This window comes from Halyomorpha halys, unplaced genomic scaffold, assembly GCF_000696795.3.
Source record: "Halyomorpha halys isolate HHAL.00 unplaced genomic scaffold, Hhal_1.1 Scaffold499.1, whole genome shotgun sequence".
NCBI lineage: Eukaryota > Metazoa > Arthropoda > Insecta > Hemiptera > Pentatomidae > Halyomorpha > Halyomorpha halys.
Window position 1 is genome coordinate 519,142 of NW_027110524.1, and position 20,282 is coordinate 539,423.

At 29.8% G+C, this 20,282-nt stretch overlaps 1 protein-coding gene and 1 long non-coding RNA gene across 2 annotated transcripts in view; one reads left to right on the plus strand and one right to left on the minus strand.

Moving 5' to 3' along the window:
* Window positions 1-1,368: 1,368 nt before the first annotated feature.
* Window positions 1,369-2,476, minus strand: LOC106683615 (uncharacterized). The gene is made up of 2 exons (XR_001343580.3): window positions 2,048-2,476; window positions 1,369-1,677 (listed from the first exon to the last, which is right to left on the minus strand). It is a non-coding gene; the product is annotated as an uncharacterized lncRNA (long non-coding RNA).
* A 9,995-nt stretch (window positions 2,477-12,471) lies between these two features.
* The window catches only part of LOC106683614 (uncharacterized), a 61,267-nt gene continuing 53,456 nt past the window's right edge, over window positions 12,472-20,282 (plus strand). The window contains exon 1 of the mRNA XM_014425185.2: window positions 12,472-12,525. Within this exon, the coding sequence (XP_014280671.1) occupies window positions 12,498-12,525 (28 nt within the window). The 5' untranslated portion in view covers window positions 12,472-12,497. The remainder of the gene's footprint in view (window positions 12,526-20,282) is intronic.

Genomic DNA, 20,282 nt, shown 5'->3' on the forward strand with positions numbered 1-20,282 from the left:
TTATTTATATTACTTAAAATGTTTCAATGTAAAAGTTATTTTTTTTAAAAAAAGATTGATTTGTCTAATTTGTTCTTTATAATTGTAATTTATCTATTACTTTAATTGTTATTAAGATAGAATAAAATATTTCTTTTTGTTTTTATTCTCTTCAGGAAATGAATTTACCTTATTACCATTTATTTTTACATTTTTTTGTTCCATATTATAGGAAAGTATTTTTAAAATGTATTCCTACGAACTGACAAATTTTAATCAATCACACTTATTTCATAAACTTTAATCGTCCACTTAATTTTTTTTTATAATAGTCAACCCAAGACTTCCATTGAAGTCTTATAATACCCAAATTATTGTCAATGTGTGTATCAAGGATTGATATTAATTTTTAGAAATTTTTAAATTTCAATTTAGAAACTCAACATTAAGTCCAACTAAAGGTTTTAAAATATAAAATTGCATTACACCCTAGCATTTGGCAGGGAAATGTAATATTTCAAAATATATCCTGGGTTTTGAAAATGGGATCTTGATATTATATATTCAGTAATATGAATAAACCAACTAAAATATCAGCAGAACAGCATGAAATGACCATCCCCATAAAATTACATTTAAACAGAATGAAAAGACAATACAGAAGAGGTTCTGAAATAAATGAGTTAGTTGCATCACACATTTCGATTCTAATTTACTACTTATGAATTATGATTAGATTGTTAAGTTGTTTGAAAATCTCTAGAGTAAGAGGTAAAATTTGTCAGAGGTTTTTTAGCATATATTGGTAGAGGTGGTTGACATTTTTGTAGGATTTTATAATGCATCAAGGGATCAGCCACCATCTATAATGTTCAATTAAGTTGTATAGATATTTTGTACCACAAAATTTCTAGATACTTTCTTGTTTAAATTATTTGAAGCGACACAACAGTCATGTTTTTTAATTGAGGTTAACTAACTCTCTTATGTACTGGGATTTTATGAAAGAATAAAATAAACACAGCTACTCCTCTTTTGATTTTCATAAGATGTATCTGTATGTAACTATATAAACGTGAAGTAACTATCTAAACGTGAAGTAACTATCTATTTTTTCAAAATCTCAAGGCCTCCTCTTCAAAAATTCATGGGATAGAAATAACCAGAAAGTATTTGATATTTTACAAAATTGCTCATTCTTTATGTCATTAATAGTAATTTGTGAAATAGAATTTCTATTTTAGTTTTCCCAAGGTACAGCATTTGGAAGTCTTTCTTACTACTTAAACTACATTTAAAATATACTTACATTATATAAAAATTAAATTTCATTGTATTATACACATTAAAATATATTTATATACATTTAATTATATTAAAAGAATAAAGTTTCCAAAATTAATAAAATTTTATTTTAATGGTAAGTAGACATTTTGCTTCTTTTTTTAATTTCCTTTTTCTTTTTATACCTCCTTCCAGCTGAACATATTTGGCTGTGGTAAATTTCTGATAGCAGTTTTTCCTATCAGTTTATATTTATTATTAATTTTGGTATTTTTCTTTTTTGATTCAACATTTTTGATTTTTCTGACTGCTTCTTCATGGAATGACAGGCATACAATATCTTCATCAGAATTTTTATCTTTATTTTCCCTTGTTTTGCTTCTTAAGAAGTATTGCTTGAAAGTATGAATCGCCCTGAAAAAAGGTTACATTTGACTATTTGTTGTTAAGAATAAAATAAAGGAAACATACAATTTCTTTATTAAAATAAAAATAAAATTTGTTTATTATTTTTAAAAATGAGAAAGAGTAATAAACATGTAGTAGGACGGAATCAGTATTTGTTTTTCTATCTTTTACAAAATAGAAATTTATTTACTATTTTTAATTACAAAAAATTCTAATTTTTTGTTTATTGTTGTTTAGTAAATTAATGTAAGGTAGAAAGGAATTATTCTTAACAGCGATGTCATTACAGGAGCAGAGTGTCACTCCTCTCCACTTTAAATAAGTAATAATATTTAATTAATTAATTACTAATATATTTAAATCGTGTTAACATTACCTCGGTGGCAAAAAATATTTCGTTGGAGGTTTTTGTTTAACTTGTTTCGCAATCCTTCCATTTGTCTTGGAACTTTTTCTCTTTTGGTTTTCGTTCACGCTGCCTCGACTAAGATTTGAGCTCTCGAGGCTAGAACTGCTTCGTGTTTTTATGATTTGGCTTCGCATATTTTAGATTAATTGAAGAAAAAAAAACTAAATAATCTACGCAAATTCCGATCTAAATACAATCTACCCAATTGTTAAATGAAACATCTGTTTTAATTAGGCAAATGATTACTATTACATATTTTGTTTGTTTGCATAATTGTTATTAATCAGGCAGTACCTTTAAAACGAATTGCTCATTCTTAAGCAAATTACTACTTGTATTTATTTTATTTTATATATTATTATTTTTTTTGTTTTTATGAGAAAATCATAAAGATGAAATTATTGAAAACTTACCTAAAAGTGAAAGAAGGCTCTAGAAAAAAAAGGATGATCTCAGTCCACACTCCGCAATCGCTCTAAATCTTATAACATCCATTCAGTCATTTTCAGTATTCCCGATTACTTCTCGTAGTGGAAATCGTTTTGAAAATATTTATTTAAAATCCTACTTCTAACTTCCCTTCCAGTACAAGAGCCGGGAAGAAAAAAAGGCAGTTATTTCACCCAAATTTGTGATTACTTTAATGAAAACTATGTATAATTACTAGTCAAAACTGATGAGTCTGCCATGTATAGGTAGGGGGAATAAAAAATAGCGGCTGTTTAAAAACATTAATTTTTCATTTGGAACTCTATATCTTAAATACTAGAAAATCTTAAAGAACATTATTTAAAGTAGAGCAAATTTGCTGAAATATTAGCCCTCATAGAGCTATTTACGTCCTATAGTTCTTGAAATAAAGCCTTTTAAAAAGCAACATTTCATAAAAAAGTACTGAAATATCATAGTTAATTTATTTTGAGAAATCTATATCTCAGGAACTATGTGGTGTACAGATATTAGCAATCAAATTAAAGCTAGTTTAATGTATTATAAATACATTTATTTATAGTTGTTCGGACAATAGGTTTGATTTATGAAAAACTGTATTTCAGAAACCATAGGACGTACGGATGTCTGCCAGCACTCAAATTAAAGCTAGTTAAACTTACTATAACATTGTTTATAATGTTTATCTTTGTAGGAGTAGTAGTTTTTATGATATTTGACAAAATAAACTCACAAAATTTTAATTTCTAGTTGTTCGTATAAAACGTTGGATTTTTGAAAAAATATATCTCTAGATTCATAAGACGCACATGTCTGCCAACACTCAAAATAAAGAAAATTTAACTTACTATAAAGTAGTGTATGACACTTATCTTCCTAGGGGGTAGTAGTTTTTATGATATTCACATATGAATATAAATTTGGCAAATGAAAATTTGTCCGAACAACTATAAATCAATTTATTTTAGAAAATTTCATGAAAACTATTACTCCTACGAAGATAAACATAATAAACTACTTTATAGCTCATTAAACTAGCTTTAATTTGAGTGCTAACATATATCTGTACGTCACATAGTTCCTGAGATATAGATTTCTCAAAATAAATTAACTAACTACTCATATTTCAGTACGTTCCATACAACATTTTTATGAAATGTTGCTTTTTAAAAAGCTATATCTCGAGAACTATTGAACGTAAATAGCTCTATTAGAGCTTACATTTTAGTGAATTTACACTACTTTAAATAATCCTCTCTTAGATTTTCTATTGGTGTCGGTAGTTTTAAAGATATAGAGCTCCGAATAAAAAATTAATTATTTTTAACGTTTTGAAACAGTCGCCATTGTTTATTCCCCCTACCTATACTTGGCAGACTCATCAATTTTGACTAGTAATTACACCTAGTTTTCGATTAAGTAATCAAAAATTAGGGTGAAATAACCGTATTTTTTCTCTTCTTGGGCTCTTGTACTATTCTGTCAAGCCCATCCATCGATCTCAATAATCATATTTACACTCTGCCAAAGCCCTCAACTTATCACCAGAATGGAGGCCATAATTTACATAGTAGCCAACCGAGGATTTACCCAGAGCATCGGCTTTTCAAGGGAGGAAAAAGTTGAGGAGCGAAAAAAAATTGGACGAATAATTGGAGGGATGGGAATTTTTTTTTTTATTTTTAGTGTTCAGTAATCTTTTGATTTTCAAAAATGGCCAGTGTTATGTACAACTGTATCAACTCATATTATTATTTTTTTCATTCTTGTTCTATTTCTGGAATTGTTCAATAAAATTGCGGAAAGCTTATTTTTTTGTCTAACCTCCTCAATATCTTTTTTTACAAACAAATACAATAGATAATATATATATATATACAATAAATGGAATATGGTCTGGGTGCGGTCAAATTAAACTCAAATAGTAATATTTTTGTTCTATTTTTATTTAAGCTAACGTTTCGCCTTACGTTGCAGGTCTAAAAAAGATACAAACGTTTAACATTAGTAAAATAGTAAATGGAATATTACAAGGGTAAACAATGAAACGTAAAAATCTACTCGACAATCAAGTCCAATTTACAGGCGAATCTCAGTAATTGGAATGAAAATCACAGTATAACCAATCATTGATGACTGATGCATGTTGCATGCAATTATGCCACTTAATTGACGCTGTCATAATATTAACAATTAGCAACATGGCAACGTTTCATAATGAACACTCTAATTTTTTAACCATAATATAAAAGTTAAATGAATAAACTGAAATTACTAAAATATTATCTTGATAATTTTTATCCATAAGTTTAGTGTTTGCCCATAAACATTTTAAAAACGAAAAAGGTATTTAAACCTTAAGATATACTACTCTCTGGGAAAAAGCTTTAAAACTACAACATTTTATAAACTTTAATTCTATTTTTTAAGAGTCATACATAATGAATATGAGGAATTTCACACTGTCACTAACAACGAAAGTGCAAGATGGGTCTTGCATTTATTTACAGTTTTTCTACTCTTGCTTTTGGTTTGAGGAATTTAATGGTCTGGTAGAGCCACAGAGCTCAATAAACGTAAATATTAAACCTTAAAATCAATAAATGAAAACGGAAATAGTAACATATAAAAAGAAGAAGTATTAAAGAAAGTACAAACTAAGAGATGAAAAGGGATAAGAATAAAATAAAATTAAAAAAAAAAAAGGACGAAAATGAACGAGACAGAATTCATACCTGCTTAGACCGAAGTCAAAGTCAGAGTGAACTGTTGTACTGGAAGGAGTGGGGATGTCAGTTACGTACGTCACATTTGAAAATAATTTTAAAGTAAACATTGTAGAAAATAAAGAAATTCTGAATAAAGAAGAGTTCATTTCATGTTCTTCGTTCATTGTTTTCCTTTTTATTTATTTATTTTATTTTATTCTTACCCTTTTTCATCTCTTCGTTTGTACTTTCTTTAATATTTCTTCTTTTAATCTGTTACTATTTCAGTTTTCATTTATTGATTATAACCTTGATAACCTTTTATTTTTCTTATTTAGTTTTTACCTTTATTGAGCTCTAAATTACCAGACCATCAAATTCCTCCCGCAGGATGCAGGAAAACCAAAAGCAAGAGCATAAAAACTGTAAATAAATGCAAGACCCACCTTGCACTTTCGTTGTTAGTAACAGTGTATGTCTCTTAAAAAATAGAATTAAAATTTATAAAATCTTGTAGTTTTAAAGCTTTTTCGCAGAGAGTAGTATATCTTAAGGTTTAAATACCTTTTTCGTTTTTAAAATGTTTATGGACAAACTTATGGATAAAAATTATCAGGATACTATTTTAGTAATTTTAGTTTATTCATTTAACTTTGATATTATGGTTAAGAAATTAGAGAGTTCATTATGAAACGTTGCCATGTTGTTAATTGTTAATATTATGACAGCGTCAATTAAGTGATATAATTACATGGAACATGCATCAGTCATCAATGATTGATTATACTGTGATTTTCATTCCAATTACTGAGATTCGCCTGTAAATTGGAATTGATTGTTACAGTAAACAATATTGTTACAAATTCGTTTCCTATTAAGTGGCAAAAAATGATTGAAAGACTGTGTATAAAAGAGAGACTGATAGAACCCATTCAAAATTATATTGATATTATTTGTTATTTATATGAACCCGTCTCCAAAATATACTACTGTATTGAAAATTTCAGAGTTAAGCGCGCTGAAGATGTACAGGGAAAAGTTGGGATGTTGAATATGAGCTCAAAAGAAACTTCAAGCGAGTTGTTTTTCATGGTTGTGCTATTCAAGTTTCAACCCTGAACACCCAAAATTAGAGATTTTAAGACAGGTTAAAATTAGACTATGGGTGTTCATATACTGTAGGAATTGAGATTTACAACGTTATCTATTGGCTGGCTACGTTGTTACTTCAAGAAAATGCACCAAACAGTATACAGTAAAAGCAAGTCCCGCTGAAAATCGCCTAATGTGGTCGAAGAACTATGTGACTCGCATAAGTCTGTGTACAACGAAAAACGGAATCGGAGATATTTTTCAAGATTGCTTTGTTTTTACGATTCTTTTACGCTATGTATGACTGCAGTCAATCTTCCGCGCAGATAGACAACATTTGAAAGATCGAGATGAACTCCATATCACTCTTGAAATTCCAGCCACTTCCGGCAGCAATAAACTTTTTTTTTACCACTTCTTTTGCTAGGACATAAGCTAAGCGGAAACCCAGCATCTTTAGAACTTTTCAAATATAATTGAAGTGCGTTTTCAGAGTATAGGAGTATTTCGAGGCGGTATCTGTTTCCTGACTCAAAATAAATTTAGGCGTAAATATAGAAGGAGCAGTGCTTTTTTTTTTTTTTTTTTACCTTTTAAATTTTTCTAGCCTCCGAGGTGCCTGAAAAGAAGATGGCCTCGAGACCTCATATTGTAAAAGGTTTTTAGATTGCTACCAAAGGGTAGTTCCTCTACATGTCTGTACCAAACCATTATGATATTATTTCAAATTTACATGTTGAATTTTATGTACAGTTGTAAATATCAATAAATAAATTTTAAAAAAAGTTCTAAAATGTCAAAAAGGTTTTTGATCTTGAAAATTATCCAAAAAGTGTACAGACAGTACAGTGAGTACAGGTGTAGTACAGGGTACTTTTACTGTACAAAAGTGCTGTTAAAGTATACTTCTACAGAAATTAAGAACAGGTTTTACTCTCTTAAAGAAAAAAAATTGGAATCTTATATTTTTCCATTATATTGATGGAAAATGATTGGTTTAGATATTAAAAATAGCCTATCCACAAATTTAAAGTATCATTTTATTGGATGCTGGTTTTTTATAAAAGAAATGAGTCCAAGAAGCTCCTTAGCACCATATACCAATGGTGGAAATGCTTATTTGTTGACCAAGCGGTTACATGAGTCCCTTCAATTAGGTCAGTTAGACATTTTCGTCCACCAAACCAGGTTCTTTTCCTAACGCTAATTTTCTGACCAAGAAAAATAATCCAGGATTTGAACCGTGTTGGAGAAAAACCGGTATCGGTCCATTTTCCTTTTCGTTTTCATTAAACGTATACAAATAATCGATTAAGTAATAAAAAATATTCATATGGAACTGAATTATTTTACCGTGACAATATCTGTTTTGATGAAATTTTGTTCTTAGACCATATGATTTTTTCCTACCGCTTTTATCAAATGGAAAGACATAAACTGGTCTAAAAATATAGAAATCTAAACTGTTTGCAATCTTGACATTCCGTTTACGACAAGGCCGCCTAGTTTAAAGAATGTCCGATTCCAGTAGATTTTCATTCAGGTTTGTTTTGATGCTGACGTATTTATACACTTTCTTTGTTATTTGTAAATTATTGTTCTTTTCGTCGAAGAATCAAAGAAAAAGATTTCCTGAAATCTTTATTCTTTGACTGTTACTAATTATAATGAGAAATAGTTGATCGTGGATAAATTATATGAGAAGATGATTGAGGGGTGCGGTAAAAATATAAAACAAATAAATTGAAATAACATATTTAATAGTGCCAACGTTTCGGCTAGAATTTCCAGCCTTCATCAAGACTAAAGAACAAGATAACAACCAATGAATACAAAAAAGAAAATATAAAAGAAAGATACGAAAAAAAGAGAATAAAACATAAAACGCACCTGCTCGAAGCAAATCTGACAGCCAAGTAAGCTCCGCGCCGTGAATGTCCAGACTCAGAATTCGTTAGGAGGAGGAAAAAGTTGATTAAAAATACAAAAGTGTGCTGCTCAATTTCATTGGGCTGCTAATCACACCGCATATTCATTTTAGTCTAATCAGACAATATTTTTAATCTTACGATAAATAGGCCTACAAAAGTATACAATAATAAATATAAACAGTAGTAATATATAAAACTAACATATGACTTTTTTTTTTCTTCGTTTCATCTCTTTGGTTTTATATATTTTTTTTCTTTTTCATGATTTTTTCCCCTCTTTTTCTATCCTTTCCCTTTTCTCCATTTTTTCCTTTTTTTCTTTTTCCCTTTCATATTTTGGTTTCAACTCAATGTGCCTTTAAAAGAATAATGTATAATAGTGATAGAGAAATGAAAAAATATATGAAAGATACATAAGTAACAAATATAAATTAAAAAATCAACAAACTGTGTTAAAATTAATATAAAATAAATATGGAATAAGTATTAAAAAAAAAAATTAACACATAAAATATGCAGTGTATGCATGTCATCCTTCCTCTGGATGATTCCATTACTCAATAATTTACTTGCATGTGGTGGTGGATGATTCCAAAGGAGTCTAGTATTATATTTTCTATTATCTTAGTCAAGTCCTGGACATCGACCCCGAGCTCCTCCATGAAGCCGCTAGTTGTGCTGGGGATCGTTCCACGGGCTCCGAACCAGAGGCCTCTCACGTTAAAGTCTCGTTCTCCGAAGCCCTCACTGAACTTCTCCTTAAGGAAAGGGATGCATTTATCATAGATTACCTTCTTTTCTCTATCCACTTTTTTTGCCTTGTCAAGGTCGTTATTTTCATATCTCACGGTGGGATCCATAATGATTGCTGACTTCCTCTTCCTAGGGAAAGCAATAATATCCGCATATCTTGTGGATTCATCCGTATCGACACAGTAGACCTCGTCGAAGCTGACAAAATCTCTTTCTTTTAGAAGCATCATTAACTCGTTTTTCACACTATGATGTCGGAGTGTTATAAGGATGGAGTTGTTGGGGCATTTCCGTCTCAGGCTAGTCTGTTGCATTTGCGACATAGGGACAACGCAACGACATGAACTTCTCTATCATGTCCGCTGACACCTGCGATACCACGAAGGGGTGCATAATGTATATTCCATTTCAGGGTATTGGACCATTCAGAGCCCTTAAGTATTTGTTTATCGTATATAAACTTATTTTCTCTCGGGGTCTTGCTCTTTGAAATGGCGTACTCCAATGCCCTATCACCTGCAATTGGCCCATTCCTTGAACGCATTTTCACGTAGCGACTGTCGTAGAGCTTTCACACTCCGATGCCCCTGAGCAACGCACAATCTATCGGCACATTCAGCAATCTCTGCTAAACAATCGAAAGTGGACTGGAACAGAGCATCGGCTACATCTGACAGCCGCTGAGTAATGGACCAGTGTTGTTGGATTTTATTTTTTTTTTTTTTGCTAACTCCCACCTCTTTAAAAGTTGCACCTGCATCAAAAGTTAAAAGTGTTAAGTATAATAATCGGTCATAAAAAATCTTTTATAGATTTCACTTTACGTATCTCAGAGGCTTATTAAATAACTTTTTTTAAATTTTTAAAGTCGGTCTTTGTGTTCACCTTTGTTCCCTATTATTAATTATTTTTAATAAGAAATATTATATGTTTAGGAAGTTAAAAAAAAAATTAATTTAATTTTAATAAGAGTATACTGTATAATTTATAATATAATAAAATTTAAAAAAGATAAAGCACGACAGGACAGAATTGAAATTCAAATATACTCCGATATTACACATTAGGAATGTGCAACGGATAACTTAGAGAACACCACGAAGAATTCTCATTGAATAAAACATCCTTGCGTTGTTAGATGATGGATTAGTCCATAGAGGTTAAAGAGATTCCATAAAGCAACTCGCAGTTAACTGAGAGGAATAAACCGAAGATAAAAATAGATGAAGCATGCCGTACAATGATCTACAAAGCCGAACTACCAAAATATAGTAAATCTAAAGAAATTAGTCATTTAGGCGAAAAGCCTTGTACATATACTACACACAGTCGATAGTATGCAAACAATAAACAAAAAATAAATAAATAAACGGAAAACACATTTGGAAACAAAAAGAAAAAAAAATTGAGAAAAAAAGATTTAAGTACTATCAAGGTCGAACACTAAATAGTATCAAATAACTTCCAAAAAATTTTACCCTAAATTATTAGAAGCTTTTTCAACAGCTGATCTGTGTTGTGCTCGTAAACGTTGGTCCATTTCTTTTGGAGATTCTGATTGTTTTTTTAAAGCAGCCTTCTTAGTCCTTTGTTTAAGTGACCATAATTTTTAAATTATTATTTTTAATTTGTTATATTAAATTAAAAATAATAACAAACCAACTGAAAGGACTTTGAAGTGAATAATAAAGCTGCACATTTACAATTAGTGAATTAATATAATAATGAGAATCAAACAAGATGATACAGAATATGATGAGAATACGGATCCTATAATATATATTACAAAGTATACTCATACATTGCTAATTCTAATCTTAATGTAATGAATAATTTTGTGGAGTTAAAAAAAATACAGGGAGATATGGTCATTTGGTGAATCAAGATCAATTATTGCGAATCATAGAAGTAAGAAAATACCAAGTTAAATATTTCTTCTTTAGTTTTTTTCGTTGTTGATTTATTTATTATTTCTTCTAGATCTGGAGCCATATAGTTTAAGGTACGTTTACTAAATTTATTGTTATAGGATAGTTCGATAAATTTAATTTTTTTTAAACATTTTTTAGGGGTTCCCTTGTCTGGTATTTACTCTCCACAAAAAAAAAAAAAATAAATAAAATAAAAAAGGACACATTTTCTGTGTTTATAATAAAAGGTAATTTCTTTGAGCCAACAAATGACGCAAATAAGAAAGAGGATGAGAGGTCTTCGCTCAATAATTTAAAAACTCATAGGTTTAGAAATATTTGAGATTTGGGAATATTTAAAACTGCGAAAATGCTTTACAATGAATATATATAAATAATATATTAATACCCTTAAATAATAATATATTATAAGGGAGGGGTTGGACTAGGTCCCTGTAGGTGGGAATTACAATATTGGCCCAGGAACCGCTGGCCGGGGGGTACAATGACGGGGCCGCTCCACTGAGCCTCTTCAATCATTAATTATCAAAAATTAATTCATCAATAAGGAGAAACTTTAAGATAGTTTGATCAAGCAATATTGAAAAAGCGCCTTAAATTAAAAAACCGCATGAAACCCTCCACTCCCGCCCTCCATGGTAGCCTTACTTATCTGATTTTTTAAACAGACAATTATAGCGAGTAGGTGAGTCGATGTACAACATGTGACAATCTCACAAAAAGAGATCATAACACAAAAAAAAGGCAATCCTTCCCCGCGGGACCCGCCCAGCTAAGACCCCTGGGAACGAACGGTCCTATATCACTTTTGAAATATTAGCTTAAAATGGGAAGAGGAGACTTTAGGATAGTTTAATCGAGCGCCTGAAATTGAAAAACGGCATGAAACAATGGCAATGCACCTGATATTGAGAAATTAGGATTTTACAGATATATTGTGTTTGAATAAAAAATAAAATTATTTTTTTCAAGTTAAATATTCGAAACGGATAAGTGAAAAGTCCAAATCCAAAAGATTTGGAAAAAAAAATGTATAATTCTGTAGGAAAAATTAAAATATAAGAAGATGGTCAGGGTTGCGGTCAGAAAAAGAACAAATAGTTTTAAACTATTAATTAAACTATTTGTTCTTTTTTTGGCCGCAACCCTGACCATCTTCTTATATTTAAATCTTTACGGTCAACTATATATACATATATGGAAAATTAAAATATTTTGATTTAGTTGGGAAAACTGGTAAAAATTGTTGGTAAATTTTAGATTGCATCCCTAAAACAAAATTATTTTAGCAACCTCCCCCCTTAAAGCCAAGTATCGTACAAGCTATAACGATTTTGAATTAAACGATGATTTGGCAATCCAGTAATTTTATTTCACTGACTTAATTTGAAACAAATCCGATAATTGTTTATATAAAATATTTTTAATTTAATATAATTTTCGGTAATGCTCAATAGTCATGTTATAGATGGATTAGGATTCGGCCGACAGGTCGCACTGCTTTCGAAAGAGCTCAGTCCGCTGGAGATGTGAGCTGGAGTCAAGTCGAGCTATGGCGCTGCAATTAGCGATCTTGACTCGTGAGTTTATTTATATTATTATTGTACATATTGCTTATTTCTTTACTTAACAGTAATAAATAAATATATAATAACGATGAAGGCTACACAAAATTTAAATAACTAACAAGAAATGAAGAAACAAGTTTTTATAAGCCGGATTCTACAACCTAAAATTTAAAGAACCATCCCTAGAAAATATAGCTTAATCTATAAATATCAGATATATGAAAATGAACTTGATAAATGCTAGTTTATGATTCTTCTCAACAACCTGATGCGTTGACAAGTTGTATGAAAGAAAATTGTTTTAAAATCCTTTGAATTTTAGGCTATAGAAATTCTAAAATCTTGCTTTATATTTTTCTATGAATGAGCTATTACTTCTGTCAAAACCCGTTATCTTTTTATTCTTAGACAATTTGTCATATTTTCCTTTGAATTAGGCCATTAGTATTGTAGGACTGTAATGACCCCGATTTCTTTTTAAGAAATGATAGTATTGAAGTTTTAATAGTTTTTAAAGCATGACTGAAAGGACTTTGAAGTGAATAATAAAGTTATGCATTTACAATTAGTGAATTAATATAATAATGAGAATCAAACAAGATGATACAGAATATGATAAGAATAAGGATCCAATAATATCTATTACTAAGTATAAGTTCTTTATTTAATTTATAATCTTAAACACTTTCCTTGAGACTGGTAATTTTGTTTTTTTATATAAATAATTTAATTTCTATCCATTTTAATCTCAACACATTTTATTTTTCTTATAAGTCCGACGTTTCGGCCAATCCGGCCAACCTCAGGGTCAATCTACTTAATACAATTTTGGAACTAAATGATTTAAAAACTCTAACTCCATGCAGGCTATTCTGCCTAGGTCAAAACAACAATTTCAAATTAGTCAATATTCACATTAAAACCAAACTTAAAATCATTTATCACAGTCACTATTTGTTTAAACTTTATAACAACCTTGTTGTGCATTTTTTTTTGTACATTTCTAATTCAGTTTCGAAGATGAAGCTCTGGTTTTTATAGGTATATCCTTACAAATACTTATTACACACACCTTCAAAAATGTTAAGCTCGTCTTATTATTATTAATTTTTTAAATCTTTGTTGATATTACTGAATTTAGAGCTGTAATCAAATCATTTAATGTAAGTATTATAAACCCGGGACTTGCTATTACAACCCGCTATTCCTTAACCTCACTTCATTTAAAATTTCAGATAATCTTTTGAGGATCCTAAAAATAAAATCATATCAGGAGCCCCTCAGAATAGTCATCTTGGGTACAAATAATCTATGCCAGTCCTTTTCATTCTGTTATCCTTCATATCCTAGTGATGGGTATATTAGGTAATTTACATTAATGTCAATTGTATTAAAACAAGAAAAAATAAAGAAATTTATAAAATTTAATTAATTTTATCATTAAATGCAATTAAAACCAATTTAGTTTACAAAAGCGTTCTGAAAGTGATGGATGTACTCATGAATTAAGATCGCAAATACAACTAAATGGGATGTAACATAATTTATTAGTAGTATGATCAGGCAGTACAGGGGCATTTGAAACCAAAGTTCGGCCAAAATTAATTAGAATTAATTTCCAATTGCTGTAATTTGGAATTGCAATATTATAATTACAAGTAATTGTAATTACAATTACTTGGTGAAGTACTATAATTCTATTTCCTGAGCCAAAGAAATTCCAATCACCAGTTACATTCTTATGTAATTGTTATTTTTTTCCTGCAATTCCTAGTAATTGTAATTTCGAATACAAATACTTGACACCAAAACGGAAAAAAATCTGTTTTACAATGGCTCAAAATATTAAATATTCAATTTATATCTGAGTTAAATCACATGTCGAGAAATAATTTAAATTATTTTGCATCAAGAAGTAATTGTTGTTGAGTAATCGTAATTACATTTACAAATCCTTCCCGCACTGTCCTTATCCATGTTCTCTTCATTGAGTATATCTTCCAAAACTTTCCTATTTTTGTTTACAGTGCTAATTTTTTATGCTCCCTGCTCTTTTTTTTTTTTGTATGTTTTTAGAATAAACCTATTTAATGAAAACAGTTTAAAACTATTCTTTATAATGTATAAAAATATACTGTTTAAAACGTTTTGTTAGAAGTAACAATGTACAACCTACTTGCTAATTGTTTATTACCACTAGCGATTATAGAAAGCCTTTCAGAAAATTTGTATAATTACAATTTTTTTTTCTACATAAGATAAACGTGGTAGTATATATAGTAGATAGTATATTAACAAAATGTCTAAGTTCAGTAAATATATTGCATAAAGGAATTCTTATGAATAAATAAAGAATTTGTAAATTCAATCATGCACTATTCTTAATTAAATTTCTAAACTCTGTATTTCTTCGATCATTTTTTTGTTTCAAAGAATGTAATTATAATCGTAAAAAATTATAAATTCAGGAAATATATTGCGTAAAAATATTACAATAAATAAATACAAAAAAAAATCGAAAATTATTCACACTATAAAGCATAATCCTTAATGATCCTTCTGAATTTTATTTTTTTTTTTTGCCAGATTTCCATAGGCTGCTTCAACTCTTTTAAGATAATTAATAAATTCTTCAAGAATCCGTGAGCGCTGAACTATATTTGTTTTTAATCAGGTTCATATTGGAGAAATGATGCTCACTAAGATACCATATAGAATATAATCAACAAGAATATTTTTGTGCCTAATCCCTTCGTTTAGGAAAATTTCTGGATGACAACTTCCATCTCGTCCTTCGTTATCCCGCGAATTAACCTAGTGCCTTTCCACTTAATTAGAACTTTTTACATTATCGGCAAAGTATTTTTCTTACCTTTGTCGAATAGAGGGTGGCTTAGTCAACTCTTTTTTAAAAGGGAAAGCCCAGCCCAAAAGGGAGTTGGCCACGCTCTCAAGTCAGGTTTACTTTGAAGTTAACAATAATGTCTGCCATTATAATCTTAACGGAAACAGAAGGCAAGGTGTGGCTGGTATTTTAAATCCACGCCTACGGAGTTCACCATAAGGCCCGCTTTTTTGGCTTCACTTATTCTGGCAGGTTACTCCTCATTTCTCCCAGATATTTTTTTTTTTTTTTTTTTTTATCCCCCTCCCTTGCCATCTCTGGCATACGGGGTGCGGGAGCATGGGGTAGTGCGCTGGGGTTTGCGCATGCCACTACTCCCTAGGATCACCAATTTTTTTTTTTCCTTTTTTATTCTTTTATTAATTATTCAATTAATTTTTATTTTTATTTATTATTTTTTTTACTGTGGTGCAGCCCAGCGCTACGTCTGATGGAACTGCACTTTGTCCACTGCATCCGTCTGGGTGCCTCCTGCAGTTACCAGGCTGGTCCAGCCCTCCTGGTCTCAATCCGGGTCAGCTACCTCATCTTCTGGTGGCTCGCCGATGTTGGGCGGTCAAGTCCTTCCCATCGTGTAATGAGTGGGGCCCACCACCTCCTTCCACCCGTTATTCTTATTTATATATATATTAGATATATTCTCCCAGATATCAAACATACCGCGTCTAAATTAACCTTAATTTCTAGAAAGAGAACTTTTTTTTAGCAACAAAATTAGGCTTAAAAATTTACTGGCCGATTCGATACGGAACCCCAGCGTTCCACATTTTACTACTTGTGCCTTAGCCAGAGCAGATTCCACTTTAATACACCTCCAAAAAGATTTTCCGTTTCTCCTGTAAAATTTCATTCGGTCTCTTCAACGACAATTAAAAAAAAAAAAAAATAGTAATCAACTATTTACGAACGTCTTATATAATGGAAAATAATCATAAAACTTGTAAAAATCGTCTGCAATTTTTTTAAAGTAATAAACCTAATTATCTCTTACTTATAAATTAATTTTTGTTTTTATAATTAAACTCATTGGAGAGACTTATTGAAATAATGCGTATTAATTAACATACCGCGTTATATCGCGGTATTTCCATAGTTCCTGTAACCAGAAAGACGTTATTGAATTTGTGTTTCTTCACAAGTCCTGTATTACTCCTTTCTCTTTATAAAGCACCCTTATGCCCCTAATATGTCTGCATACATAAGTTATTCGGTCCTAACTCCCCATCCCCAGTGGGTAGATAAACTGCTTGCATCCCTAGTCCCCTATCCTTTATTTTGAATTCATAGGAAACACGAGCAGTCTTCTATGCTAACAAACAGGAATAATATATTTTAGACTTTCTTTTTTTTTAGCCATAATTTTTTTGTTACTTACTCTGCTGGCTAAAGAAACATTCATCAAATTGTACTAACAGTGATTATATTTATATTTTATACAATATAATTATATTATGTTATGTTATTTCTCACTCATTTTTCTTGAGTCGTTTTTGTACTTCGAATAAAAAGAAATATTTCGTGAAACAATATATCGTACTATACTGTTATACCTCATAACATTTATACATAACAAAATATAAAAATAAATTATAAATACAATTTACATCATTAACACAGGTTGTCGTTTAGTTAATGGAGCAATAATTTATATTAAATATCTCTGCTTTGCTTGAATAGTGGCAACATCTTACAAGAAAGTTATTTTTTAATTTTATGTTTGAGGTATTCAATAGATTGTACGTAGGCTGGAATTAATTTATAACAAAATAATAGATTTAGGAAAGTCTGAAGGACGACCTCAAAGAAAGTAAATTAATCACAGTCTACTGTAATATATTTGGAATACGTCCAATTCTAAATAAAATCAAGACTTCTTTTCTTCGTCCGATTTGCCAAAATTCAAGTAAAGCCGTAAATATAATATTGTACATGTAAATATTATATATTTTTCTATTTTCATTATCTATTCAAAACGATAAAACACTCTATATCGTTCCGCATAATATATTCTTGTATAACCTTTTAATATTATTTTTAAAAAAATACAATCAAAACTATATTTAAGAAAATAGAAGTTAAATAATTACAGAAAAATTTTTGAAAATGAAAAGAATAATAAATTAAAAAATGTTGTAAAGATTGTTGTGTATAGACTTAAAGTAGGCATGTTTTAGAAATTTCAGAAATACTATTTTGAATTTTGCCTATAGTTAGTATTTTAGTTTCCGAACAAATTGCTTCTTTTAAAATAATGTACACTGACTGAGTTCGACATTTCAAAATTCGGAACTTTTAAATCAATTCACAGTTATTTTTTATTCTATTTTCATGATAGGAGACTAAATAAGTTAGATATTATTAAGGAGAGAAAATATTTCCCTTATTATGACAAATGTTAAGGAGGGAAATCACAATAAAAATATTTGTTGAAAATATGACCTGCGATAGCCATAAATAAGGCACGTTAAAGTAAAATGTTATATTTAAACTGAATGTTGAGGAGAAAAACTAAGATTTTTTTATTTTATTGTATAAATAAATATTCAAAAACTAATACATCATTCCCTTAATTTGTATCAATTTAGTTGTACGATAACGATTGTATCAATTCCTTTCAATACAATAAATATTAAAAAAAAAAAAAAATAGCTCCAGATATGGGAAAGATGTCATTTTACAGTATAAGGTATATCCATTTCAAAAGATATGCTACACTGTATAGGTTAAGTTAACGATTCTGAAAACCTAGCTTAAAATGTTAACTTTAATTTTCTTAAAAACTAAATTTTTTAAAATATATTACTTTAATAGTTTGTATTGATGTAAATCACATGTAAAAATATAAATGTAGGATGAAAACGGCTTCATTGTTAAAAGAATTTAAGACTAAAGCACTAATTCCACAAATTCAGCTCAAACCAAAACTCAAAAAGTTGTAGCGGCGTTTGAACAACTTTTTGAGTGGGTAGCAGAAAATATTATCAGCATAGACTTTGCTTATTCAAACCGAGAAGACTACTTTGAATCACAATATTCCTTGAAAAATCGTTTTGATTATTATAGTATTATCTATCAAAGATGTTTCTTATGTAATAATCTGTTGATCATTCGTTTTTTCCCAAAATTAAATAAAAAATATTTCTGAAAATGATATATTACTTATATTCGGGTAAATGATTATTCGACTTATATAAAGAATGTGGTATTTATCTGGATACATGATTTGTGAATCGGCCCTGAGTTCGGGAGACCCTTCTGGGTGACCTGGTCTCTAAAATGGGTACTTTTATTTAAAGGGAAAAGCTTGCGATTGAACATGATACTGACCGTTATAGGTATTGTTGGTATAGATTATTGTTTTTATTGTAATTAATACTTAGCTGGACCGAGCCGAAATCAAATTCATTGCCCACTGTTTCTTGACTATACGTACTATACTCATTATAAACATTACCATCGTATATAATTATTTGATTCGGTTCGTGGTTACGTCAATAGATTCTATGATAGTTGTAAATAAGTACCGCTGTATTTATAGATAAATCGAATGTTGCAATCGACAAAAGCAGCTCTATTACTAATCGAGTTTGTCGAACTTCAGTGAATTTCATTGGTAACAAGGCACCCTGCGGATCTGAGCAAACAACATCATCACGTGAAATAACAGTGGAGAATATTCAGCTGAAGGGAGATTTTATACTTTATGTCATTAAAGATAAACTGTTATTTTAAAGTCCTATTAAATTCAAGATTAATTTTTATAGAAACAAAAAAAAATAAATCTTTTATCTTTCAAGTTTACGTTGATTGCTTACTTTTCATTAGCCATATAACTTTAGTGGTGAGGAAATGAAAGTATTTGAAATTATATAAGTGATAAACTAATGTAAAAAGAAATGGGCGTGGTGGCCGTGCGAGTTGTGTAGGTTAGTAACGTTACGGGTTCGATTCTCACCTGAGGCAGTTAATATTTATTTCTTGTTGGTCCCAAGAAATTTAATCTTGACACTCCCATCTTGATTTGTACTGGAGAAAAGGACTACATGATCAACTTGCCGCACTAGTTTACTTACCCCTCCTCTTAGAAGACACCAATACCAATAAAAAATGTAAAAAGAATATTTAAATTAATATCTTATAGGAAGATAGTCCGATTTGAGGTCAATATCAATATCGTAAAAGAAAACTATTTATTTTTAACCAACTTTTCGCCTCACTTTGCAGGGCTTCATCAGGGCTATTAGACTGAATCGGAGATAACGACTGACTATCTCCCTTTCAATCTGACAGCCCTGACAAAGCCCTTCAAAATGGGGCGAAACGTTGGTTAACAATAAATAGTTTTATTTTACTATATTGATACCTTTATTGACCTCAACCCGGACTATCTTCCTACAATCTACTTCATACGGTCAAGTAACTTCTTTCAATTTGAATTAAGATCGTTATCCATTTGATTATTACGAATATATCCATTTAGGAAAAATACCGTTTAAAATTTGTTTCCAAATTAGTTCGAAAAATATAATATAAAAAATAAATTTTGCCCAAAATAGGAAACATAACTAAATGAAACAATGTATTTTTTTTTTTTTTTTTTTTTTTACGAAATACTACTACTTTTTATTTATTGATAGATATTACAATCTGCCACACAGTTGTGGGCAATAGGCAATAGTAATGAATGATCTCATACATACTAAAATAAAATAAAACAAATTAAATAAATGAATAAAAAAAATGTATGTGTAAAAGTAATTAGTGTATTTTAAATGTGGAAAAAAAAATGCCAACTAATATTTCAATTTAATATCTAAGCCCAAAACTTTTAATAAGAAAACTAGGGTGTAGAAGTAGGAAAAAG